The sequence below is a fragment of the Triturus cristatus genome, chromosome 2_2 (assembly GCF_964204655.1).
Source record: "Triturus cristatus chromosome 2_2, aTriCri1.1, whole genome shotgun sequence".
Classification (NCBI taxonomy): domain Eukaryota; kingdom Metazoa; phylum Chordata; class Amphibia; order Caudata; family Salamandridae; genus Triturus; species Triturus cristatus.
In genome coordinates, this window is record NC_140582.1 from 1,091,553,379 (window position 1) to 1,091,580,905 (window position 27,527).

Consider the following 27,527-nt stretch of genomic DNA (forward strand, 5'->3'; position numbering starts at 1 on the left):
ACTTCACAGCGCCTCACATCATCACTATGCACAGCGCTGGCCCCGTCCTCGAAGCACACCAGCATCTCCGGTATGAGCCGTACTATATAAATACAGCGGGGCACGAGAGATGTCGACAGCCGACATCTTGTTTAATTATTTTTGGGAAATATCTTCGATCAATATAATAACCTAATCTGCGCTCCCTGTCCAGCCGAGCCTTAGCCCCCCCCTGCCCCACCTAAGTGCTGAAGAGGCAAGTCATGATTCCTGTCCTCTGCTAGGTCACATTCTGACATCCCTCCCAAGCGACCCACAGCTCTTGGGGCTGCTTCGTGCAACAGGCATCCGTGCAGGCTCTTTGGGCTGGAAGAGACCAGCTCTCCATTGATGAAACTTGTGTACGTCACTTTGCAGTAGCAGCAACAACACAAAGCCGATTTGAAAGCAGAAGTTACTAATACAATCTATGTGATCTATGTCACCATTTTATTTATTTATTTTATTTATTTAGTGCATTTTTATAAAGCACGTACATTGCCCAAAGGTGTCAGAGCGCTGTACAATAGAGCTGGTTACGTTAGTGAGGAATTAGCAGTTAAAAGCCAATTGCTCTGTTCGTAACCACATGCTGTGATTTGTTAGACTTCTTGGCGCTCGATCGATCCAGTGAAACATCAAAGTGTTGTGCACTGGCCTAGCAGGTTGCTGGCAGCGCATACACCAACCCCCCCCCCCCCCCCCTCCCTCGTGTGTGGCACCTCGGGCTGAAACAATTTCCCGGGCACCCACACAGCCGCCCCCCAGTACTTCATAGGTCTTTAAAAGACCATTCCCTTGTTAATGGGGCTTTGTTGGATTTTCACCCCTCCTAGAGCCCCTGCATCGCCACTATTGCTGGAAGAATTAGCACGTTACACAATACCAAGCCCTGTCAGCTGAAACCCCGAGGAATCTGGTTTCTGGAGCTTGAATCGGGAGGCGGGAGACTAGCCTTGAAATCGGTAGTCTCCCGCCTGAATCGGGAGGGCTGGCATGTCTGCTAAGGGTCACAAAGTAGGCATGTTAGGGAGAGTAAATTATATTGATGTATGCAGCATATTTAATTTTGCACAGTTTCTTTTACTTCTCCTCCTATAGCTCGTTTTCCTTTACACAGCCATCTGAAACCACTCTCTCCCGTGTTTACATAATTGGTTATAGACGCGATACAGTGCAATGTTGCTCCCTTCCCCAGACTCAATGTTGAAGACAAAATACTCTATATTTTCCTGAATGTGATGCCACAGAATGTCGTCTGACTCAAAGAAGCTATTTCACTTCCACTTCCAAACTTCGTGTCAGGCAATCTTCCAACTTTCATTAGGCTTTGTAATAAAACCAAGCAGGAGGCTAATAATCGAAGGCTTGTTTTAGGATGTAGCCTTATTTGAGATACCTCGCGCTTACCTTTTAAGGAGCCATTGCTTTCCTGTCTCAGACTCTGCTTTTACATTTTCAACCCTGTATTGGTTAATTATGGTGACTTCACCCCAGCGCACCTCACAGGTTAAATGCATTTATTTTCTGTGGCAGACGTGGAGTTTACAATTCAACTTTGCATTGCTTTCCTGTTCCAGACAGTTGCTAGAGGCCGCTCTGCTCCTCCGTTGTGGCCTCTCGGGCTGTGCGGGCGAGGCCTTTGGAGGAGGGGGCAGGGTAGAGCTGGGGCCGCTGTATCTCCTTGGCTCTCAAAAATCCCAAACGGGTAAATGCAGCTCCTTTCTGCTAATCCCTTATCTAACTTTCCAAAACGGTTAAATGGAGACCAGCTCGCTGAGTCATTCTTCGGTACTCTGCTAGTCTAATACATGTTTGCAACATTTCTTCCGTCAGCCTGATTATTCTTAAATGCATGGTGACAAGAGGCTTGGATACGATTCTTCCGGTTTCTCATTCTAAGTCATAGAGCGGCCATTGGGGGAGAGGTAGAGCCGGGGCTGCTCTTCAAGATGCTCACACCCTGCATAGCTCAAGAAGCGCACAAAATAATGCCATGGCTTAACAAGAGAAGCGCAAGAATGTTATCTGAGCTTTTGTCACCATGCATTTAAGAATAATCTGGCTGATGGAAGAATTATTGTAAAAATTTATCGGACTCGCTGAATAACCAAGAATGGCTCAGCGAGACGGTCTGCCTCTGGCACTTTTGGAAAGTGGTGGAAGGATTACCAGAACCAGCTGCTTTTACCCAGAGCAGTGAATCGCCATTACATATGGAAATGCGCGATGAGAAAGGGACATTCCATTTGGGCTGCATACATTGCCTCGGAGAAAGGCAGTGGTGTGCTTGTTGGTCTGAGCAAGCATGGTGGTTGAAGGGCGCTATTCTTACTTCGAGTTGTGGGCCTCTAATTGCTGATCTCCCCATCAGCAAGGGGCTTTGGGGTGCTCCTTGTGACCCGCAGTGAGGGCGCTTCCTCCTCCATCAGCTGAATTTCTTGGGGTGCTACGTAAACCTCAAGTTATGCAGTCCGAGATGAGGATCGCCCCCTAAACAGAAGTGTTGACATTATATTTCGACTTGCTCACTTTGCGCTCCGTGGGAATAAAAATTCGTCCACCGATGCGCTACTTCCGAATCACATGACAGCCAATCCCACGCCTGAATGTATACTGGCAGTCGTCTGAGAGTGGAAAAGACTCTTAATCTGTAAAGTGACACAAGATTGGAGCATTTTCGGCACCTCATCCAATCCTACGCAGCTGCACAGAATTCGAATGTGCTCATTGGCTTTGAAGTACGCACGTGCCTCTGAGGTTACTATAAACAGTCCGCTAGCTGGTGGGAAATTGGGAAATATTACAGATTCAAGCGGATTAAACGTGAGTAGCTGCTAGTGTAAGGTAAGTGAATGTGTGAACGAACGGGCAGTAAAATTTTAGCTGAACGGTAACAAACTTCTTTGCAAACTCCTCTGCGACAGCTCTCTCTTCCCTGTTCTTGAGTTCTCTTAATGACTACGTTGCATCGTACATGTACACGTGCATTCTACTCTGCATTTCCCTACTGGCTAACGCTTGGATGAACTCAACAGTTCTTGCCATATGGGCAAAAGTCCAGTGTTTTAGCGGTGGATATATATCTGGGCATGCAGTCGTTTAACTGTCTCATGGCTAAGGCCCACTTTACTTGCTGGGCGACGCTGGTGGTTGTGTTTGGTGAACTCGTTCCTGCAGCAGCTTTGATGAGGCAGGACTGCTGTTCTGGGATCTGTGTTAAAAACCTGCACGACAGGCTCTCAATTTCAGCAGTCGAGGCAGGGCAGACACAGACAGGTGCTTGACTTCGGCAGGCTTTTTAGGTCTCGGCTCGAAGGCTGCCCCTTTTTACAGCCACTCTGCCTATGGCTGGAAGACGTAGCCCCCCCCCCCCCCCCCCCCCCGAAATTTGGCTCTAGTTGCCCGCCTGCATAGATCTTATGTGGGCTACACTTTGCATCTGTCGGTGTTCGCTGTCAGGGCTTAACAACAAGCATTACAATGCAATGGTCTCGGCATTGGTAAAGTTAGAGCTATTGCTCATGACAATGCCGTTTCTTTAAATGTTTTAAAAACAAAAATAATGTCATGAGCAATGCCAATAGCTCTAACTTTACCAATGCCGAGACCATTGCATTGTAAATGCTTGTTAAAATATGTTGATGGTTCACTATACTTCTTGGTGATGTGACTTAACTCTTACGACAATAAAGATGGACTGTTTTGAGCTCAGAAAATTATCGTTTTTTTACCTTGTCAGCATTTACTAAAAGGTGGATCTACTTAATTAGTAGTGACATTTTTGTGAGAGCCCCTTTGGTGACTTTTCTTTTACAGTATTATATGCACTGTCGTGAGGTGATGTAATGGATGGAATTCGGAGGGTTGCAAACCATTACTTTTGGGAGAAGCAAAACTTGCTGAAAATTATTTAAAGAGAGGACTTGGGGCCAACCTCCAATGGATCTTAAGGGTATACATATTACACCTGAGACTGCATTGTAGCAAAGTCTAAAGCTGTGGAAAGAATACCATCTTATTACTGGTTCTGTGCTCTTTCTTTGACTCAGTACATGGTGACATATGACAGTCAGCAGCAGATATTTCCACTCACTGTCCTGTATTGTATTGTATTGGATTCAAGGAATTTGCGGCTTAGGGTGAAATGAGGAATCAATGGAAGAGTGAGCATCTTAATGCATGGATTACAAATTTTGAGTATCTGGGGAGGGCCTGGCTTGTAGGCAACACATTGAGGCACAGTAGGTGGAGAGTATTGGTATATGGACTCCCAGTACTGGTATATGGACTCCCAGTACTGCATCCAAATCTAAGAAATCACTAGTGATTGCAGCAAAGGAGGCAGCAAGTGGTGGCAAAGAGGGAGGTGGAATATTGGCACTCTGATATTGGGTGGACCTCTGTATTCTCCCCCCCCCCCCTTTTTTTTTTTTTTGCAACGTTTTCATGAGTTATGGTCTTTGTGTCTTACCCTAATGTAAAGAATGTGTATATTGTACCTAAAATAGGCTTCTCTAACTAGTAGCTCTTCTGTGTGAAGCTCCCCCTCTACTAAATATGCAGGTTTTGCTTTGTTTAATTTATGGAAACCAAAATTTAAGTGTGTATTTGCGATGGTGAATGTGTGAACCTTCAGAACTCATAAACTGATATTTGGAGAAAAATTGTTGAGTTTTCCAAAACTATTTAAAGCTGATGTTTGAGTGATAAATCATGTGGCGATCGGAAAACTTTTTACTAACAGTATTACTTTGATGGTTTGGCATTGCAGCTGTAGTTGTTAAGTATTACCCATACAAAGGTATTCCAAATGTTGTTAATCCTGTATAGGGTGGCCATTAAGGTAATCTTGTCTGATGTGGTCGCTATTACAAAATTAATATTAGCTATTTCTATCGACAACACCCTAACCCTTAACGTCCACTCTGCTAAAGGATCCCTCTTCACTCTCCGTCACCTCAAGAAAATCGAACCCTTTATACCTACCGACGACTTTAAACTTGTTGTTCAGTCACTTGTTCTTTCACGTATTGATTATGGTAACGCCATCCTCAATGGAATCCCAAAGGTCCACCTTGCTCTAATCAAAGCTGTGCTCAACCTTGCAGCCAGGCTCATCACAGACTGCAAATGCTTCGATCATATATCCCCGGCTCTCAAATCACTTAAATGGCTCCCTATTGAAGGCCGGTCTGCCTACAAAACTGCCTGCATTACTCATAAAGTCCTCCACCAAAACACTCCCCAGTACCTTTCAAAGAAACTCCTCATTACTGGCACCACACGACCTCTGAGAAGCACCAACACCCTCCTCCTAATCCCACCACTGCATAGAAATTAAGCCACACAATCACGCTCCTTCTGTGGTAATGCCCCTATCATCTGGAATGCCCTCCCAAAAAACCTGCGCTGTAACCCCTCCTATTTCAGCTTCAGAAAAGAACTCAAAACCCACCTCCTCAATTAGTATTGGGGATCCTAACCTGTGACCTGCACTTAATCTCCAATTCACCATGTTATATTAGTCCAGTAATATTTGTCCGCTTCCTGAACATTATCTACCTAATTACTTGGTATGTATAGCTCTTGACCCTGTTTATCTATCTGATTTGTATATTTTGCATGTTGTTTTCATGATCTTTATCTATTTGTATGCCATTTTTGGCCCAACTATTATTAGGGGTCCTAACCTGTGACCTGCACCTGATCTCCATTCACCATGTTATATTTGTCCAGTGATATATGTCCATTTCCCGAACATCACCTACCTAATTGATGTGAAGTGTATAGCTCTTGCACCTGTATATCTATTTTGATTTGTATTTTTCACATGATGTTTCATTATCCTTTTATCTATTTGTATGCCATGTTTGCTTTATATTATCTTCTCATGTAAAGCGCTCTGATACCTCTGGGTCTAGCTCACAGTGATTGTCATTGAAAAACAGTAACTCTTACTACAGAAAAGGTTTGAAGACCCCTGACCTAGATTAAACCGTATGCTCATTTTGAAACAAGGATAGCCTGTCTTAGGCCCTGACAAAGGTGGTTGGAAACTAATATCTCCACTCAAATATGAGTTGGCTGTGATTGTTCTTGAGTTCCCCCCCACACCCCCCAATTACAATGCAACCGATCTGTGTTGGGTCGTGAAGGCGTTGATTTTGGGGGATTGTGTCTTTGTCTGAGTTTGAATGAATGGTATGCGTGGAAAGTGTATGAGGTGAGTGGGTTTTCTGATGATAAAGTAATGTTATTAATATGGTTTGGATTGTCGTGAGGAAGATATGATGAATTTGGTATTTATGTAATGATGTCCTTTATGTTGAATTTGATAGTATTAACTGATGAGGCACTTTGTACTTAGAACTCTATGTTGAAGCTTGATAAAAAGATATAAAAATTAGGAACACGTAATAAATATATTTAGAATAATGCTGTGTCAGTAATTACTGGTTTGATTTACTCAGTGTGAAGAAATACAGGTTAAGCGGGAATAATTTGTTGCAGTTTGTAAATTTTTGATTTGTATTGCAGTTCCAGACCCTCGAGGAATATGCATTTTAGTATATTGTCTTCCGTATATATGTACAGTACAGAAAGCAAGTCACAATCCAGTCTGCCTGTTCTTCTATAGAATTTTTCTTTTTACACAGTCTTTTTATTGAAACAAAAACCAGCTTCATCACGGTTACTTGAGCTAGGTACAGAATAGGAGAGGCAGGCAGTGCAAAAGTTACATAGCGCGGCATATATGTCCACAAAGACGATTCATATCGCAATTACCCTCCCAGGAAACCCTACATAAAAATCATATCCTAACCCAGAATTCATATCCCCCCCCCTCCTCAGCCTCTAGCTGAGCCCCCTGTATTTAACTCATGCGTCCCAAATCTTCGCTCCTTTCCGTGGACAACCCCGACTCTGGGAGATCACACTCTCTGCCCCATAACTTCTATAGAATTTTAATCTAAGCTTGTATAGGATTACCTGAGATATGTTTCTCCTATTGAACTTTTTTAGGGTTTATCGAAACACCAGGATTTCTCGATCCATCATACTCATTCTAAAAAAAATATTTTGAGGGGCTATGTGAAGTATGGAGTGCACATCGACTCATTCGGAGTGAGGGATGGGAGAGCTGAAGCACACCATATTTGAATGAAAAATTACTTTCACCTTGAAGAAAGTCAAAATTAAGATGCGATGTGTGTGCATCTGTTCACTCTTTCCACGTGCTTGCTGCCTTTAGCTGTTCATGTTCAGCTCTTCTAGTTCTAAACTTCTGGAGAAAAAAAAATTGCATTGGCCGTGTTAGGGATGTGAGGAAGTGTGAACAAAATATGCACATCTCTTCCTTAGGTGGGAGCATAGCATACCTCCCAATAGGAGCTGTAAATGCCCTTTTACACCGGAAAAAGTGAAATGTAAATCTAAAGCGTTTACCCAGTGAGTCGTATGGTTTGCAAAAACAGTTGGCAAGTTTCAAACACTGTTTTAAACACAGGCATATGTTATATTCTCACTCTTCCATTACTCTGTGTTACGACTCTACAATAACCTTTGTTTGAGGTCTACTACATTGTTGCCTAGGTACACTGTCTCTACATTCCAGGTTTTGAACAAGATTATCGGCAGTTTGCTGTCATCTGTACTCTGGTCCTGTTTGCTGTCTCTGCTGTGTAGCTACCTTGTAATAAACTTACACAACTCTCTTCGTCCGAGTTTGTTACAACAGCATACAAAAAAAATAATGGAGGTACTGGAAAAGGTGAAAAACCAATATATTTTTTATGAAGAAAAAAATAAATGTGAAATAGTTACCGATCAGATAGTGTAAACCCTGCAGAATTCACATGAGAAAAAAGAAATGCACTGAAAAAAAACACTTTTATTGAAGATGTGGGGAAGTCAGTTCTGATTTCGTATGGTGGACTGTAAGTGGTGAATTTGGTGGGTTTTCAGGTTTTAATTTGAAACCATAACATAACTTCATCTGTGCTTTTTTTTTCCCGGTTAATATCCAACAACTTATGTTCCTGTAAAGAAATTTTGAGTCACAAGTTGTTGGTCCAGCACTACCATGGCATTTATCCATGTGAGGTGGGATTGGAAGTTGCCAGGCCACTCACCCAATCATTCATTTGGCATTGGCTGTCCTTTGGGGTTGAATGCTGTGCCTGGTGCACACACAAACAATATTGTGAGCAAGGGTAAGCCCAACATTTTGAAAACCTGGAATGATACTATATATTTAGGAAACAACGGTTCACTATGGTATTGATCCTAGAACAGTTATCTCTGTTCTATACAGAAAACAAAACTAGTTATTTTTAAATTAATGGCAGCCAAATTATGTACATAGTCCATGTTATCCCCAAACATACATTTCATCGGATTGAAGGAATATGGGGTATTGGCTGCATGATTTACTGGGTTATGTGGAATGGATAGAGACCACACCACAAACGCCACTACATGCGTGACAAACATCCAGCTTTGTAGAACGAAGTACTGCATCAGGGGTATTGGTCTTAGGTTATGGAAAAGCATTAACTCATGGATGTTAGGGTAACTAAGTTCAGTATCTAAGCAACAGTTTTTAAAAACATGAATTAGTCGAACGTTTTGGTCATGATCTAAAATTTATGGTTCGCTGTCCAGACTTAATATTCCTCCATGCATTGTTCACAATGTCAAGCATGATCTCATAGTTTTAACACAAATGGAATCCGTGACGTAATTGGTGTCGTCATCACTGAGTTAGTATCACATATTAAAAAGACACATGGGATGTAAACCCTGGCACCCAGTGGACTTCTTAGAATACATAGTCCCGTGTTCCACTGGTCAACATATCTCAGAGATTACAAGGAATCTAAACGATTTAGTTCCACTGACAAATGTAGGACAGAGGTTACAGTTCCACAGACGGCCAACAAAAGCCCCCTGAAATAACCCATAGAAGACCAAAGGCTTCTGTTACAGATGTCTAAACGGAGATTACCAGAAAACAAAAAGCCTAGTTTGTTCTCGCAGCAAACAGAAGACCTTTTAGAGTTTTTAGAGGATTAAAATCATTAGTGCCACCCTGAACAAATACATTTTTATTATAAAGTAGATGTTTTCACAGGTTTTAAATGTAAAGCTGCAGTAGCGCTGTAAGCAATTTAAATGTTTCCTCCTATCATATACGGAAAATACTTCATTTCCAGTAGTAAGAAACAGTTCTGATAAAGTGTGACGATGTACATCTTCAGAAAATTTGATGTCGTTATTGTAATCTGTATTGTCATGTGAGTTCATAGGTTGTACGTGATTTGACTTTATAGTTTAACTTACTGTAACATTTTGACATATTGTAATGCCCTTCCTGCTGAAGTAGTTTTAGAAATTTTTTTGAGCTTTTTAAAACTATGGTTTAGTAACTGGTCTTTGTAGACAACCATAATGTCCGTTAAAGAAAAATAAATTCATGAATTTCGATTCACTGAAAAACGCATCCCTTGTGCACATTTGTTCCGGGCAGTTATGGAGATTTCTCCAATTTCGACTCCACCCTCATCGCCAGAAGTAGGTTTTTCCGCCCAAGGCGTGGCCGAATGCTAAAAGTGGAATTACCTTAATTCATCCTGCTTGCATCCAGGGACTTACAATAAAATGTGATCTCTACCAGGCATCTTTCGATTAAAGCTGTAAGCTTTATTTTACTTTTCAAGGTGTCTGGAGCCTGGCTATATAAACCTTCATGCGAATGTCAAACAGTCTCGAAGTTTATTCGCATTCTCATCAGGAATCCCATAAATACTGTCTTAGTGATCAGAGGTTGTCCTTGTTTTGTAGATAATCTAAGTGGGGCAAAGGCTGTAGTTTGCTTGTACCCGTATGTCCCCAGACGTTAAATAGAATTGGCATTTTCTGCTTTTAATGAACGACATTAGGTGTCCTTGCAAACATTATATGGAGATCAAAGCCTACAGCTCCATTAGATTTCATCAGTCATTCCATAAAATTACTTTACATAGAAATGAAATGTGCATTTCGATTGACGAATGCAAAAAGAACTATTGATGGACAGAATGCAGAACAATGTCATACATTCACCCCAGTACAGAGATCTGGGCCTAAATCCATCGTTTTTTTGCTCACCATGCCATTACAGTTTGGACCCAGCCATATGCAAATCAGTCTTGACCCTGCCCCCAATGGGAACAGTCCAGCCCGAACTGCCAAGCCAGGTCCTCCCTGGACTGGAAACAAGCATCCTAGGACCGGTTTCAGGGTTTCACCCCTCTTCAGCCAGGATAGCTTGATTCCAGTGGCATGGAGAGCACGGGACTCACGTCTGAGCATACCTGTCCCACTCGGGGTGACAAATGCAAAAATAACTATTGATGGACAGAATGCAGAACAATGTCATACATTCACCCCAGTACAGAGATGACGCCCTTGTTCCCAGAGGTTACCTGTTCATGAAAGGCTGCCGTTCAACTTAAGCCAACATAAAACCTCACAGGCTTATAAACAAAAAGCTAAGGTTTCAATAGCAGTTCATGAGTGACACCATATAATATTACACTGAAACAAAAGGCTACAAAGAGTTCCACTGTGAACCAAAAGATGACTTCATAGAGATCTCATGGCTATTAAAATGAACAGCCCCACTAACAGCAACAGATATTCTCATCAAGATTCACACAATTAATGTCACTGTGTCCAAAAGTGATCTGTCCCACATAAATGCTGTTTTGTTGCCCCAAATTAAAATAATATTTCAATATACTACCTTATTTCCTGCTTGCAGCATCATACTTTGGAATAGTCTAGCCATATGCTTAAACCGGGAAATCGGGCGTTAAACAATACGTCCTAGAACTGTGGCGGTGGTGTCACTAATGTTATTTGTGGTCCTGCGCAGTGCATTGCTAGGACACTGGTGTTGTGTAGCTAAGCCTAACTGGCTATTTTAATGCATTTTAGGGTTTGGATTGTGTCTTCAACATACATTTTGAATGGGAAGTTTTAAATGGCATAGTTTGTAATTTTAGTGGTCAATGAAATTGTCTATAACAAATGATTTTTAGTAAATTAATTTTGTTTCCTAATTACTTCTGTATATTATGTGTTATTAATGTTTTACTTGCAACGTTGCAAAACATGTTAAGGTGCCTGTGCATCAAAGCACATCGATGCATATGCACCAAAAACACATGACATTGCAAGCAGCGGTAATATACATAAATGATTAAACAGTTGAGTGTGGCGATGCTTGAAGCATTAAGCAGTGAAAAGCAGTAACATGGCAAAGATAATTAGGTAACTTTTTCCATCTCGTAACTCTGGCTACTCTTTCTTTCCCTCACTTGTACTGCTGTATTTGCAGCAGTGGATACTCAACGTAGCATATTTCACAGATGGTAAAGTTCTGGACGGAGTCTGAAATCAGAAACTATTCTTCAAGAGACCTGGCCTGCATCCTTATACCAATGTCTAAATAATGCACAGGACTCAGATGATCTGTGACTGGTGGGAGGGGGGTTGGGGGCGGAGGTCCTCAAATGTGCTGTCTTTGAGGTGAAATGCACATAATAATGAACTGCGTCAGTTCATCAAATATGGTCAATCAAAGGAGAGAAATGATTCAGCTATAACTCCAGTCAAACTGGACTTGCAATGGGTAAAACAAAGATCCAAACTAAGCATAAAGAAGCCTGATTGCTGCCAGCTAGTAATCTCTCAGTTTTGTTTGCATTAAGAGAAGTATGATTGATATCCATCTAGTGTCTTATTTCCTTCAGTCAAGCAGGTGGGCTTTTTTTTGAAGATTCATCAAGATTTGAGCTAACTTTTAAGTGCCCTGGTCAGCAATCAAGCATTAGAACTACACCTTTTCAGGGCCAAATGACAAACATGTAATTTGGTATTTGAAGTAATTTGTCTTTTTTAGTTGGGGTTTTCATAAATAAATGACTCGACATTTATTTTGTGTATGGATTTTGTTTTAGTCTAAAATTATGGTGAAGCTTTAGTGACAAAGAACAATCTAGAGTGCACCGTTAAGTCATTGCGTTTGTGACTTTCTAATGTTCTTATTTATTTTCCTTTCCGCTGTACAGGTCAAGAGGGTGAGTTGTCAGGGACCCTTTCGCTTGTTCTGACACAGTGCTGTAAACGGATAAAAGACACAGTACAAAAATTGGCCTCCGATCACAAAGACATTCATAGCAGTGTGTCTCGGGTGGGGAAAGCCATTGATAAGGTATGTATAATGTTTTTGCATTTATATCACACATGCTGACTTTGAAAATGTATGCCCATAACCTGCGAAAGTGGTATTTGCTATTTCCCCTCCGATCTTTGAAGAAAAGGAGAATGAAGAAATCTCGAGATGTTCTGCACAATGTTTGTTGAAAAAAATATTGAGAGGGAGGTTACTTTAAGAGAAATGCTGTTTTTGCAGTATGAATCCTTTTCTGGCTTCACATGCTGTGCATTATTCTGCCATCTAGTGGTTGGGTCCAGAATTCTTTTTTTTTTCTTCTTTCCCTCCCTGGGGCATCGTCGACCACCATTTGGTGCTAGGTCCATCCCTTGTGTGACATCAGATGGCACCCCGGAAATTCATGTGCGTGGTAGCCATCTCCAGATTGTTTTTCTGCCGTTTGGTCTGGAAGCAAAGGGAGATACTCTAAAGTTTTGGACGAACCCCCCCCCCCCCTCTCCTCCCCCCCCCCCCCCCCAAATCAAGGAATTCGAGAGAAAACAATCGGTCATTGACTAAGAATACCCCGGAGAGGGAGAGAGTCCTCCGGACACCCTTCCCCGTCTGGAAATCCTGACGGAGCAACGATGCAGATAGATCGAAAGAGGGCAAGGTAGGGACCATGGAAAATACTCCTTTCAAATATTGCCCAAATTGCCACCACAAGTTTGCACAACACGATCCACATGATGTTTGTAACCTCTGTCTGCTGAGGGATCACAAGGATAAGGACTGAGTGGCCTGTGTGGTTTTCGTGTTGCAGACTTTCAAGGCACTTCAAAAGCAGAAGGAGGCCTATTTCGCTGCCATGCTTCAGAACCAGAAACAACCATCACTGAGGGACTTGGGCCTCTCCAGCAAAGATGACGACCAGGGAGTGGCTGCAGAATCTGCACACTGGGGGTCGGATGTCGAGATCCTCAAAGAGGACGCCGAGAGGAGCCGTACCATCAAGAAGATGTCGAAGGACGCATAGAAGAAGACTGACAAGGTAAAAAACCCTGACCCGTTGGAAACTAAGGTCCCTGAAAAGGAGCAAAAGGCAGCCCAGGCGTAAAAGAAAACGACCACCGAGGGTCAGCTGTGACCGAAAGAAACCCACGGATTCTGCCCCAGAGATACCTACGAGGGAAGATCATTGAAATCGACGAAGGCAGGTGCCGAACGAGAGGCCACAAAGGGAAAAACCATACCCTTGAAGGCAGAATCTACCACACCCAAAAAGAGGATCTCCCCGGCCTCAGACGTCAAAAGGGACCTTGAGGTGGAGAAAATAAAAAGACACCTAGAAGCAGAAATGGCGGCACTTCTTCAACGAAAGGAGATTGAGGTGCTGAAGGAATCCAGAATTCTGGTGAAACCTTCCACCGTTGCAGAGGAGGATATCCTCGAAGCTGCGGCAACCCCCGAACCTCACGAAGAGGTCGTCGAAGAGAACGCTCCAGAAGAGGAGGAATCCTCGGGAACTTTTGCAGAAGATTGGAACGAGCTTGACACAAAGTCCAGAAGATGTCTGTAGTTGTCCCTTGAAGGCTTAGCAACAAGACGACATAGCCTTATACAACAGCCTCATCAAGAGAGTAGTTGATACCTTTGAGGTCCCCTTGGAGGAGAAGAAAGGAGACTCTTGCTTACTCCTAAAAAACAGTAACACATGAGTCCCCCAACCTTTTCTGTAGTGAGAGCTACTTCTGATCAGTGAAAATTGTTGAGAGCTACTTAAGGCCAAGCAGCTCACGCATTGATCACTTTTTTTTTTTTCCACAATGTGCTTTGTATCTTGTGTGTTTTTGTTGATGGTGTTTTAAGAATCGTCCCTGTTGTCAGCACATCATAAAGTCTCCACAATAAGGCTTTTACTGAATGCCATCCATGTCAAATGTCCAGCACATGATGCCATTTTGAGTTCACAGGTGCTGAAAGATGGGCTGCTGTTACAGTACAGATAGCGCACAGACAAGGCTTATTTTCATTATCAAGAACTTAAAGTTCAAGAGATGGGACATAAACCAGATTCGACGGGGGCAATATGTTTCCAAATGAGCACCAAACCGTGCTTCACGCAGGCTCCTAATCTGAAAGTTCACATCTACTTTTCAGAAAACGTGAAGGATTGAATTTCTAACTGCAGGCTATTCAAACAAGAGAGCAGCAAAAGATCAGCCCGCAAGGGTGGAACATTACTGTAATAACAAGGCCTAAGTCTCGGTAATAAGGCTTTTACTGCAGGTCATCCATGTCAACTGCCCAGCACATGACGCCATTTTTTTTCACAGGTGCTGAAAGTTGGGCTGCTGCCACAGTACAGACAGGGATTATTCTCATTATCAAGAACTTAAAGCTCAAGTGATGGGACATAAACCAGATTTGACGGGAGCAATGCGTTTCCAATTGAGCACAAAACCGTACTTCAAGCAGGCTCCTAATCTGAAAGTTTACATCAACTTTTCAGAAAACGTGAAGGATAACATTTCTAACAGCAGACAGTTAAATAACTAAGAGCAGCAAAATATCCGTACTAGAGTGTGGACCATTATTGTAATAAAATGGCCTAAACACATTATTTTACATAGCCTTACAGTTTACTTTGCTTGGCGCTCTGTTTCCTTTGGTCGAGTTCACTCAGATTTTAAGACTCACAAAAAGAGCCCATGGGTCCTCCTGGTAAGTCTGCTGGGTGCGTGAAATGTGCTTACCATGCTCGGGGGTGGGGGGGGGGGATTGAGGGGGGATCCCTTTTAAAGGACGGTTCCTCTCACACACCAAAGGTGTCATGCTTCATCATAGGGGTGCCTCCCCGTGTCAAGAGCCTAGTCGTGACGCGGGCTACAACCCCCTCGCTACGAGGGACGACCTCAGGGATGTTTTTTGTAAGAGAGGATGGTCCTAAAACCCTACGTGAGCGTGGTGTGTTTAAGGTGAGGTACAGTGCTTTAGTGAATGGTGATTAAAACTGCCGACAAGGTTATCTTAGGCGAACTTTATTCTACTACCCTGTGACAGGATTAAAAACAAATAGCTTGTAATGTAGCTGCCAAAATTAGAGACATCTGCATTCGAAAAACGAATTACATGTTTCGGCCTGTGGACCTATAAAAGTGTTGTGGCCTTCGTCAGGATAAATTTAAAGCTACTGCAAAATAGTTAATATGTGAAACAACAAAAGTGAAAGAAAAAACAATGGACACCGGTATGAGATACTACACCAGTTGTCCTGTTGTTCCGTAGATTTGTCGGTGGAACTTGTGGTGAAACAAACCAATTGTGTTCCGTACCAGTCACAATGTGATCAAGAGCATATACCGCATAGTAAGACCACAGCACATTAGACATATCTTGATATTGCTTTAAATAAAACAATCCAAACACCCTATACTGTTGATGAGTGGCTGTCAATGCGAGACTCAACTACAACAGGCAGAGAATATACCATATCTTTCCTGGGCTATGAGCCAAAGGTACATACGCCGATCATCCTAATGGATAAAGCGGTGGCGTTGGGGTCAAGCGAAGAAAAGAGTACAGTGTGGTTAAAAATAGCAAAGAACATGTTCAACAATAGTTTGAACAAGGAAGACTAAATGTGAGCTGTCCTGCCAGTAGCTGGAAAAGGTTTGGGGGTGGGTGGGTGAGGATAGAACTGCTCTGCGATGCGGGGTCAGTGCCGGTGTATTTGTGAGTACTAAAAACATGCCTCCAGTTGTGGTGGATGCATATTATATTATTATGATGGCGTGAGGAACAGTATAGTGACCTCTAGAACAGGGCGAATCAGGTTGGTTCTAACCACCTGTTAACATAGAGATGGGATAAACATACAGAAGTGCTTGTATCTCACCTGGAACAAGCCAGGATGGGGGTTCCTTCAATATGGAAAGGGCACAGCCTCATGGGGGAACCCATCATGAGAAAGCAAGACCCAAGCATGAGAAAGCAAGAGGTCCAAACCTCAATTAACAAACCTTCACATATAGATTGAATCCCTTCAACAAATAAAGGACAATGAGACGGCCAGAGCTATGGGAGCCCTGCAACAGAGGGGCACCTTCATGAGAGGAGGATGTAACCTCGGAAGACCGAAAGGAAGGTCCACCTTTTCAACAGGTCAACAACATCATCATCAAACACAGGGCAGCGGACAGCAATCCAACCAGCAGTCCGGATACCTAGCCTGGCAGCAGCAACCAAGGCAGTCCTTTTGTGGCAGAGGAAGAGCCAGGGGACAGCCCTCGAGAGGGGGAGGAGCAAAATCAGTGTCTTGCCCACAGCAGAAGACCCCCACACAACACCAGTGGGAGGCAGTATAGCTCACCACCTACTTCAATGGGAAAACATCACCCCAGACAGTAGGATTTTAAATGTGGTGTGCCCTGTCTATTGTATAGAACTAACAAACAAACCCCCACCAAGAAAGAAGAAGTTTCAAGGAACATAACTCTTACAGTTGGGGCAGGAGATAAAGGAACACCTACAAAAACAAGCAATAGAGATTGTAACCTCAGATTCATAAACCAATTCAGTCACACAGTGCCTTTCAAAATGTCCACTCTACCAGAAGTAATCCCACAGCTATAGAAAGGGGATTTCATGTCAAAAATAGATCTAAAGGACGCCAGTCTGCACATCCCCATGAACCAAGCACACAAGGGTTCTTACACGAGGACATTCCCTACCAATTCAAGGTCCTGCTGTTTGGGATAGAATCAGCACCAAGAGTCTTACAAAGTGCCTATCAGAAGTAGCAGCATCCCTAAGAAAGAGAGGAATCCACTTCTATCCCTACCTATGCGACTGGCTGGTGAAGGCAAACTCAGAGCAAAGATCACACACTCACTCACTCACTCACTCACTCACTCACTCACTCACTCACTCACTCACTCACTCACTCACTCACTCACTCACTCACTCACTCACTCACTCACTCACTCACTCACTCACTCACTCACTCACACACTCACACACTCACACACTCACACACTCACACACTCACACACTCACACACTCACACACTCACACACTCACACACTCACACACTCACACACTCACACACTCACACACTCACACACTCACACACTCACACACTCACACACTCACACACTCACACACTCACACACTCACTCACACACTCTCTCCTAGGAGCAAGATTAAACCACAAGGTTGCACGGGCATACCCGACCCAGAAGACAATACAAGCTATCTGACAACAAACGTGCCTCTACCCAAAGGGTCAGTCTCTGACAGTGAGGACTGTCGTGAAACTCATGGGCATGATAGCATCATGCATTCCCCTCATCACCCTTGCACGGCTCCACATGCAACCTCTACAGGAGTTGGTATGCAACAGTTGGTCACAAACCACAGGGAGTTGGGAGTATCTAGTGGTTGTAACAGAGGGTTCCGACGGAGATACAATGGTGGGCATCCAAGAACATAACACTAGGCAGACCTTTCAAATCACCAACTCCCTCAGTGACCATCACAACAGAGGCCTCCCACAAGGGTTGGGAGCATATTAAGGAAACCTGAGAGTACGGGGTCAGTGGACCGAAACAGACTCCATAAAGCACATCAACTTCCTAGAGATGACTGTGTTCCTGGCACTAAAGGCATTCCAAGCACCCACATAGAAGAGAAGACCGTATTGATCCAGACGGACATTACCACAACAATCTTCTACCTCAACAAACAGTGAGGAACAAATCATTTACCCATAGCAAACTAGCTCAGGAAATATGGAAATTGGTCAATTCAAGGAAAATTAGCCTACAGATTATTCACCTGCCAGGAAAGGACAACACCGAAGCAGACCAACTCAGCAGACAGAACAGCAGCTCACATACATGGGAGATAAAGCAAAGAAGCCTGCAACAGGCCTTCAACCTCTGGGGAACTCCAGAAATAGACCTATTCACAATAATGGAGAACAAAAAATGCCAATCCTTCGCCTTCAGCTTTCAACACCACCTATCAAAAGGGAATGCCTGGTCACTAAACTGGTCAGGGACATAGGCATGCGCTTTTTCTCTGATTCCTCTACTACAAACAGAGCAGGGGAAAGCCATACAACCAGGAACAAATCTAATTCTCATAGCCCCTCAATGGGCAAGACAAACCTGGTCCTCAAGCCTACTCTAACTGTCCAGGGGGAAAATGTTCAAATTCAAGGCAGACAAGGACTTTCTCATAATGCAATGGGTCTGATTTTTAACTCTGAACCAGCGACACTCGTCCTAGCAGCCTGGCGCCTGAATACATAGAGTTCAGACATTTTAACTTACCGCAAAGAACAATGGAAATACTAAAGGAGGCAAGCAAACAAACCACAAGACAATGCTACGCAGCTAAGTGGAAACAGTAAACCATGTGGTGTACAGAATACAATACACTAAATTTGATTTCCACACAGGAAACAGAGCTCCTGTATCTTACGCTTTTCCTTGACAGTAACATCAACTACTCCAGCCTCAAGTTGCACCTAGCAGCAATTGTAGCCTACACCAGGGGAGATTCATGTGAAAGTTTCTTCAAGCACCAGTCAGCAAAAGATTCCTGGAAGGGTTCAAGAGGATGGCACCCCCAAGAAATACTCCAGACCCAATGTGGAGCTTAAACACAGTCCTAACACAGCTAATTACTGAACCATTCCAGCCCACGCACAAAGCAGAACTCCGATACATCACTATAAAGACTGCCTTCTTAATAGCTATAACATCTCTATGGAGAGTAACTGAACTACAGGCATTAACAATTGAGGAACCATACATGCAAATCTACAAGCACAACGTTCTAAGAACAACCCCTCAATTTCTACCTAAGGTAGTAAGCAAATTCCACATGAACAAAGCATACAGCTAGCACTCTTTTTCAAAAACCCACAAATAAGACTAGAAAGAAGCCTTCGCACCCTGGACGTAAGAAGGGCTTTACTATGCTTTCTTCAGGAGACAAAAAATTCCGTAAAGGCAATCAATTGTTTGTCTCTCACTCAAAGTCCAATAAAGGAGCACCTCTGCCAAAGGTAGAGGCAATTTAAGTATGCTATGCCTCAGCTGAAAATACACTAAACAGACGGCCAAAAGCCCACTCGACAAGGAAAAAAGAGGCAACCCAGGCCTTCATGGCCAATGTGCCAATAGACACTGTTAGAAATGGGGATCTCTGGTTGGCAGAGGTAGGTAACTTTGTCAAAATAGGGACCCTTGCTTCTAGTCAGGGTAAGGGGAATACACACTTTAGATAACCCCTGCTCACCCCCTTTGTAGGTTGGCACGAGCAGACCGGCTTTACCCAAAGGCAATGTGTAAAGTATTTGTACCAACACTCGCAGTAACTCAGTGATAACACCACAAATGGACACCACACTGGTTTAGAAAAATAAAGTATCTTTATCTAAACTTAACAAGACCAAAACGACAAAAAATCCAACATACAAGTATTAAGAAAAATGGCTTTCAAAAGGTTTTAGCAACTGAGTCCATAGAAAACTATGGATGCGTGAGTTCTTGCAAAGTACCTGTCGTTGCGACAGAAGTCACCAAGCCAAATAGCTGCAGTGATGGGAAGCTCCGTAAAAACAAAGAGATGCGTTGTTTCCGGAGACCTTCATGGATGTGGTGCAACAGTTCCGCTGGACACAGGGAAGCGGTGCGTCGGGTCCGGTCTGTAGAGGGAGCGATGCGTCAATTCTGAGACGGCTTCAATCCACGGATGATGCTTCGGGGGAAAGCTTGCTGCACAGGGAAGATGCGTGGAAATCCGGGATGCGTCGGCAACCTATGCGTCCGCCGCGCTGCATTGATTTCTCCAGCGTCGATTCTTTCAGCAGCGACAGGCGCTGCGTCGGTTTCAGCAGCGGCGCGGCACGAAGATTCTTCTCGCACCACGGCATTGTGTCGGAAAACTGTCGCAAGAAGAGCGATGCATCAATTTTCTTGTTGTTGCGTTGCTTTCCAGCTCCCAGAAGCAGAAATAACCTCCAGAGGGCCCACACAGTCACAGGCACTCCTGGCAGGTTAGAACTCCCAGCAAGGTAATTCAGGGGAGCTGGGGGTTGAGTCGCGTGTTCCTGAGACTTCAAAACAGGAGGCAAGCTCTACTCAAGCCCTTGGAGACTTTCCTCAAGCAGGGGACACAGCACACAGCAAAGACCTCCTCCTTTCCTTGGCAGAAACAGCAACTGCAGGCCAACCCCAGACACAAAGCAAGGGCAGTACTTCTCCTCAGTTTCTCCAGCTCTTCTCCTTGGCAAAGGTTCCTCTTTATTCCAGAATTAGTCTAAAGTTCGGGGGTTTTAGGTCTAATACTTATACCCCAAAATGTCTTTGTTCTCTTTGTGCAGAGAAGCCCTGTGCCCAGTCAAAACCACTTCTGTCCTCTCTGGTGCAGTTTCCTGGCAGGAGGTGGAGACCGCTTTGTGGAAAGCAGACCTGGCCCATTCAGGTGAAAAGAAATCTACTCCACCTACTCTAAATGCAGCCCAGGTCTACTCAGCCCAGCCCTGACTCATCAGGCTCTCTGGAGCCGCTGCTCCTCCCCAGCCTCTGACACTTCAAACCCAGACAGTCAATCCTAGCAGAGGCACACTGGATGGCTAAACAAGAAAATATCTACTTTCTAAAAGTGGTATTTTTAAACACAGAATGTAAAAAAAAAAAGCTGCATTTTAACAGGAATACTAAACTTTAGTTTCTTACCTTGTTCCCAGGGGCAGTTATGTTTATAAGTTGTTATAAATAAACTCCCCATTCTGTCCTATGGTAGCCTTGCAACAGTGAAAAACAAAATTGGCAGTAATTCACTATCAAGACATGCCACACGCATCAGGTCCTACCTTTTACATACACTGCACCCTGCCCACAGAGGTACCTTGGGCCTACCTTTGAGGTGACTGACATGTAAGAAAAGGGAAGGTTAGGGCCTGGCAAGTGGGTGCACTTGCCAAGTCGACATTGCAGTTAACAACTGCGCACAGACACTTCGGTGGCAGGTCTGAGTTACCGTTTCAGGACTACTCGTGTGGGTGGCACAATCAGTGCTGCAGGCCCACTAGTAGTATTGGATTTACCAGCCCAGGCGCACACAGTGCACTTACTAGGGACTGACCAGTAAATCAAATATGCCAATCAGGGAGAACCAATCACACTAACAATTTACACAGGGAGAACTTGCACTTTGACACTGATCAGCAGTGGCAAAGTGCCGAAAGCATCTAAGCCAGCAAAAATGAAATCCAGCACATCATCAAAAATACAGGAGGTAGAGGCAAAAAGTCAGGGGAAACCACGCCAAAGATGCCAAGTCTAACGGACACTATATGTGCTGCAGCAACATGGGCATCCCCACACCCATTCACCAAACATTACTGCGTGGATAGACAGATGACTAGGGAAGCTCCAGTGGGACAAAAGTTACTTCAACGCCTGTTCACAAAGTGTTTCTCACCATACCACAACCACCTCAAGGAGCGGGAACTGCTACATAATCTAATGCACAGCATGTGAATCCAGAAAAGTATTCATGCTGCAAAGCTAAATGGTTACTTACCAGTAGGAGTAGTTTTGCAACTTGAAAAGTTTTCTGGAATTCACTTGCGACCCACCCACCTCCCCTCAGAGGAGGAATGTAAACTGGTGGGGAAAGAAGATCACGTAAATCAAGAACTAACATCTTAAGAGAACAGAATTTAAGATATTCCCTAGAAAAAAGGGGCAAAAAGAATTCGAAGATGGCTACCATGCACAGGAACTTCCAGGGCGCCATCTGACGTCACACAAGGTATTTATCTAGCACCAAATGGTGGTCAACGACGACGCAGAGAGAAAAAAAGATAATTCTGGACCCATCAACTAGAAGGCGGGATAATGCACAGCATATGAATCCAGAAAACTCTTCAAGCTGCAAAACTACTCCTACTGGTAAGTATCCATTTCATTTTATAGGATTGCACTTTAAGCTTCTGTGGAAATGTGTGTTGATTGGCATGAGAATGAAATATCAGCATAACAGAAGTGTACGATTGTACCTACTTTGAAAGAACAGCTTCACCTTAAAATCAAGAAAAGAAGTCTAAGAACAGACTTCAAGCTAAAGTTAGTTTTGTGAGTGATGAGATTAGCTAGTTCAAGAAACTAGTTGGAGACCTTAAATTGAGATATGTATGATAATTTTTGAGAAACAGATTCTTAAATATGGAAATTAGTAGAATGTTATAAAACATATTTTGCCCAATTCTGATAAATCCAGAAAAGGTATTGCTGCAGTGATCTTTCTGCACTTCTTAAAAAAAAAAAAAAAAAAAAAGATTTGTGTGGGAACAATGTTTTTTTATTGTATAAAATGTCACATACACTGCAGAGTTCCTTAACCCAGGAAACGTCTGCCATAGTAGACATTGCAAATCATTTCCATTGACATTTGATATACCCATTTTCTTTATCATTACTATTGTAAAACAAGAGAACATAAACACATTAAGCCACCCCGTTGTATTAACTCGCCTCTGCGTCTTATTTGCCACTGCATACCCCGGTCCCACACATACGGTCCCCCACTGCCCCCCCCAAATCCCCTACCCCAAGGGCCCATGTAGCCACATAGATGCCGATGAGTCCTCCGGGGGCTCTGGGTCCAAGTATAGGCCTTGATAATCTGCCCATCTCTTTCAAAATATGGGATGCTTTTGTGGGCAACCCTAGCCTTAAATATTGGAATCTCTAACCCCATGCAGAAGTCTAATCCATTCTTCCAAGCCGAGAGAGAGGGCGGAATTGTTGCCTTCCATCCCCTTTTCGCTAAAGTCAGTCCCAGCAGCAACAAGTGTTGTTTGTAGATGTTTCCTCCTATACCTCCATAATGTGTAGGATTACCAGTTTGGGGGAGAAAGGGAGCTCCCACCCCAACACCTCTGCCAGACAGGCCTTTACCCCCCTCCAAAAGTTCGTGAGTGCTGTACAGTGCCTGATAGTTTGTATCCGGTACCCCTTTTCTCGACTACAGCGGAGACATAACGGGGATGTAACAAGACCCGCCCTCCATCACTTCTTAAAATTTTAATAGTTAGCAATGCAGTAAGCTGTAGTGATTCAGTGCACACAAGATGTTTGCATTAAGAGATCCGTTAGCAGGCAAAATCCTTATACTTCAGCAAGACATGGTGTTGGGCAGTGGAAAGGAGAGGAAACTGAACTTTAATGGTAAGGCGGAGGAGACCGGTAGTCTAGTTTCTAATTCTGGCTTCTTGATCTGATGAGAATATGCAATCCTAGTTAAATCATTTGATCAGGTTATTTGTTTTCGGAGTTTAGTAAAATACAGATTTTTCACATTGCAATACCTTTGGAGCTCTGTTAGTGCCAGCTAGAGAAACGTATATACGAATGCCATAAAATGGGTCTCATAACCAGGTTGATATAAAATGGGTATCATAACCAGGCTGGTAGACCGTCTGGGAGGCATTGGCATCAAAGGTGACATTTTTCAGTTCAGTACCATTGCTCTGTCTTGGGCAGGGGTTTAATATATAGGTGTTTTCTTAATCTAAGATGGTTAGATTTAGCTGTGAGGTAGGGCATCTAAGGCATTCTACGGCATTGGACCCAATACTCTTGGGGACCACCAACCATGCTTCTGATAGTTAACACAATGGCGAGGAATCAAGTGTGTAGCTGCTGATTGAAGATTCTTGGGAATAATAAATCCAGAGGCTTTTGCAAATATACATTTGAATTATACACAAACACTTGATTGTAATGCTTGCATCTAGTGAGAGCCAGTTTAGCACTATCAGAGCTTCTTTAGTCTGGCTTCTCAGTTGTTAGGCACATCTTTGTTGCTTGACTTTGTTGTCTCTGGAGTTATGTAATAAAGGTGTTTAGTACACCTGTATAGATTATATTGCAATAGTTTTTCCACCCCAAAATTAAGCCATTTTGTCTGTTTGATTTGGTGAGGAGTTTGCAGGCGAAAGACGATTGTAAGAGAGTAGGATCTGCACTTATGTTGCCCCCACTTTTTTTTTCTGATGTATACACTGGTTTCTGGCTATAGTCTGGCTGGGTCCCTGCTAATCAGGGTCCCAGTCTCTCTGTTCTCTCTAAACAACTTTGAGTGCATACTAGATGCACTAGTGATCGGATACTGTGGTACCTTATGAGCCCCTAGTATATGGTACCTTAGGTACCTAGGGCATAGGCACTTCACAGGCCTACCAGGGGCTGAAGCATGTATTATGCCACCCCTGGGAAGCAGACTCAATCTGACACCACAGGCCTGCTACTGCAGCCTGGGTTAGGTAGTGTTAGCACTCCTCACTGAGGTATAGGTTTATATATCTCACCATACACACACATATAAGCCACCCCTATGGCAGGCCCTATCAATCCTGAGGGCAGGGCGCTTGGTTTACAATGTGAGGGGGTGCCTCTGCATGAGCAGGGCCCCTCTGCAGCTGGCAGAGTCTATTCTCTATGGCTGTTTGTGGATGCGGTTAATCCATATACTCTTAAGTGCATTATAATGCTAACTTTGGAACGACTGCATCAAAACAGGTCGCGTTTGGTGTCAAACAACTTGGAATCATACCCCCACATCAGTCCATGATGTGGGAGCATGATCCCACCCTTCTAGAGGGGACGACATGTGCCTACTGTGGTAACACGGTAGAAATGTGAAAGAGCCCTGGCATCACAAAATGGATGCCACCAGCACAGACACTGGGCTGCCCTCCTGCTGCTGACTGAAACTCGCAGTGGAGGAGGCCCAACAATAGGCATCCTGTCACAGGGAGGTGTCACCACCTTCCAGACAGGATTTCGTGTATTGGAGCTGGGTGGGTGCACTTCTAGAGTGCTTTGAAGTTCTGCACTGAGGGAGCAGTAGGCTCCTCTGTGTATATGCCAGCTCAAACCGGTTCACGGGCTACCTGTCCCTGCTCTGGCGCGAAACTGGACAAAGGGAAGTGGTACCTTAGGTACCTAGGGCATAGGCACTTCACAGGCCTACCAGGGGCTGAAGCATGTATTATGCCACCCCTGGGAAGCAGACTAAATCTGACACCACAGGCCTGCTACTGCAGCCTGGGTGAGGTAGGGTTGGCACTCCTCACAGAGGTATAGGTTCCTATATCTCACCATACACACACATATAAGCCACCCCTATGGCAGACCCTATCAATCCTGAGGGCAGGGTGCTTGATTTACAATGTGAGGGGGTGCCTCTGCCTGAGCAGGGCCCCTCTGCAGCTGGCAGGGTCTATTCCTTGTGGCTGTTTGTGTATGCGGTTAAACCATATACTCTTAAGTGCATTATAACCCCCCGGTTAATGCTAATTTTGGAATGACTGCATCAAAACATGTCGTGTTTGGTGTCAAACAACTTGGAATCATACCCCCACACCAGTAACTGGTGTGGGAGTATGATCCCACCCTTCTAGAGGGGACGACATGTGCCTACTGTGGTAACACGGTAGAAATGTGAAAGAGCCCTGGCATTATAAAATGGATGCCACCAGCACAGACACTGGGCTGCCCTCCTGCTGCTGACTGAAACTCGCAGTGGAGGAGGCCCAACAATAGGCATCCTGTCACAGGGAGGTGTCACTACCTTCCAGACAGGATTTAGTGTATTGGGGCTGGGTGGGTGCACTTCTAGAGTGCTTTGAAGTCTTGCACTGGGGGAGCAGTAGGCTCCTCTGTGCATATAATAATAATAATAATAATAATAATAATAAGATATCTCAAAAAAGAGTGAGGGTCACAGGGATCTAATTTAAAGACTCGAACAGTTTCACAATCCCCAAATCACAGTATTATAATACAAGACAGAAACTGTGAGTCTATTACTACTTATGACCTAAACACTATTACCAAAAAGATGCTCAGTCGAGTCAGGCTGCTAGTGTATATATATATCAGTATATGTATGTATGTATGTATATATGCATATACAGAAAGAGGATTCCCATCACCCACACAAGGTGGCTCGCTTCATCATCTGGGAACCCAGAACTTGACAGAGACCCGTCCTCTACTTCAATTATGTAGATATTGGTTCAATGTACGTCCCATATGCATATAAAAATGTGTTGTTCTTATAATGAAGGTCGCGTTTTAAAAGCCTTGAAAGACAACCTTTAGTCATTCAGGTCAAACTCATGAGAGTCATACCCATAGACTCCCATCAAAGAAAGAAGTCCAAAAGTGGTTGCTGATTATATTAAAGCAAAACGCATATATGAACTACAGGTTTGAAGCTTATTACTAGTAAAGAGCTTCTTTTTTGGTTCTGACGAGAGCTTGGATAGAAATATCCGTTAGCTGAAACATGTAGACCATTTTTCCATGACAGTTATTTGTTTAGACTGTTACAGCACTGTTTTTATCTTTTGGCATCAAGGCAGCGCTCTAATAAACTACTTTTGTGCCCTGGTAGTCAATTTTAAACAGCACTTATCACTAGCACTTATCACTTGCACTGCAAAAATCACCCTGAATTATGACTTAAGTTTGTCTCCTTCATTATAAGAACAACACATTTTTATATGCATCTGGGACGTACATTGAACCAATATCTACATAATTGAAGTAGAGGACGGTTCTCTGTCAAGTTCTGGGTTCCCAGATGATGAAGCAAGCCACCTTGTGTGGGTGATGGGAATCCTCTTTCTGTATATGAATATATACATACATACATATACTGATATATATATACACTAGCAGCCTGACTCGACTGAGCACCTTTTTGGTAATAGTGTTTAGGTCATACGTAGTAATAGACTCACAGTTTCTGTCTTGTATTATATCCTCTGTGCATATGCCAGCTCAAACCGGTTCAGGGGCTACCTGTCCCTGCTCTGGCACGAAACTGGACAAAGGGAAGTGGGTGTAACCACCCCCTACACTGACCCTCCCAGAAGAGTGGTCCTAGAGCTAGTCCCTCCCCCATCTTCAGTATAAGATAGAAAACCTTGCCATTGCAGAGCAGATAAACCTGGACGACGCTCTACAAAGAAGAATCCTGGCCCTTCGACGTTCCACTACCTTTGGAAGACAGAAGAATCTCCCTTGGAGTCAAGGAGTGACTCCCCTGCTTGGCAGGCACCAGAAACTCTAATCAACGGTCGCAAACTTTCCTGCTGGAGTCCGAAGTCCCTGCAGCCCCGGTAGTGGATTTCCTGACTTCTCGACGGCCATGGTGAGTCCCCAGCAGAGCTGAGGCGAGTGGACCCCACGAGTGACGAGGAACAGCA

At 43.8% G+C, this 27,527-nt stretch overlaps 1 protein-coding gene across 7 annotated transcripts in view; it reads left to right on the plus strand.

Moving 5' to 3' along the window:
* The window catches only part of RMND5A (required for meiotic nuclear division 5 homolog A), a 288,575-nt gene that overhangs the window by 25,832 nt on the left and 235,216 nt on the right, over positions 1-27,527 (plus strand). For all 7 annotated transcript variants that reach the window (XM_085642633.1, XM_085642632.1, XM_085642634.1 and 4 more), the window contains exon 2: positions 12,138-12,280. In XM_085642633.1, coding sequence (XP_085498759.1) covers positions 12,138-12,280 — 143 coding nt within the window. The remainder of the gene's footprint in view (positions 1-12,137; positions 12,281-27,527) is intronic.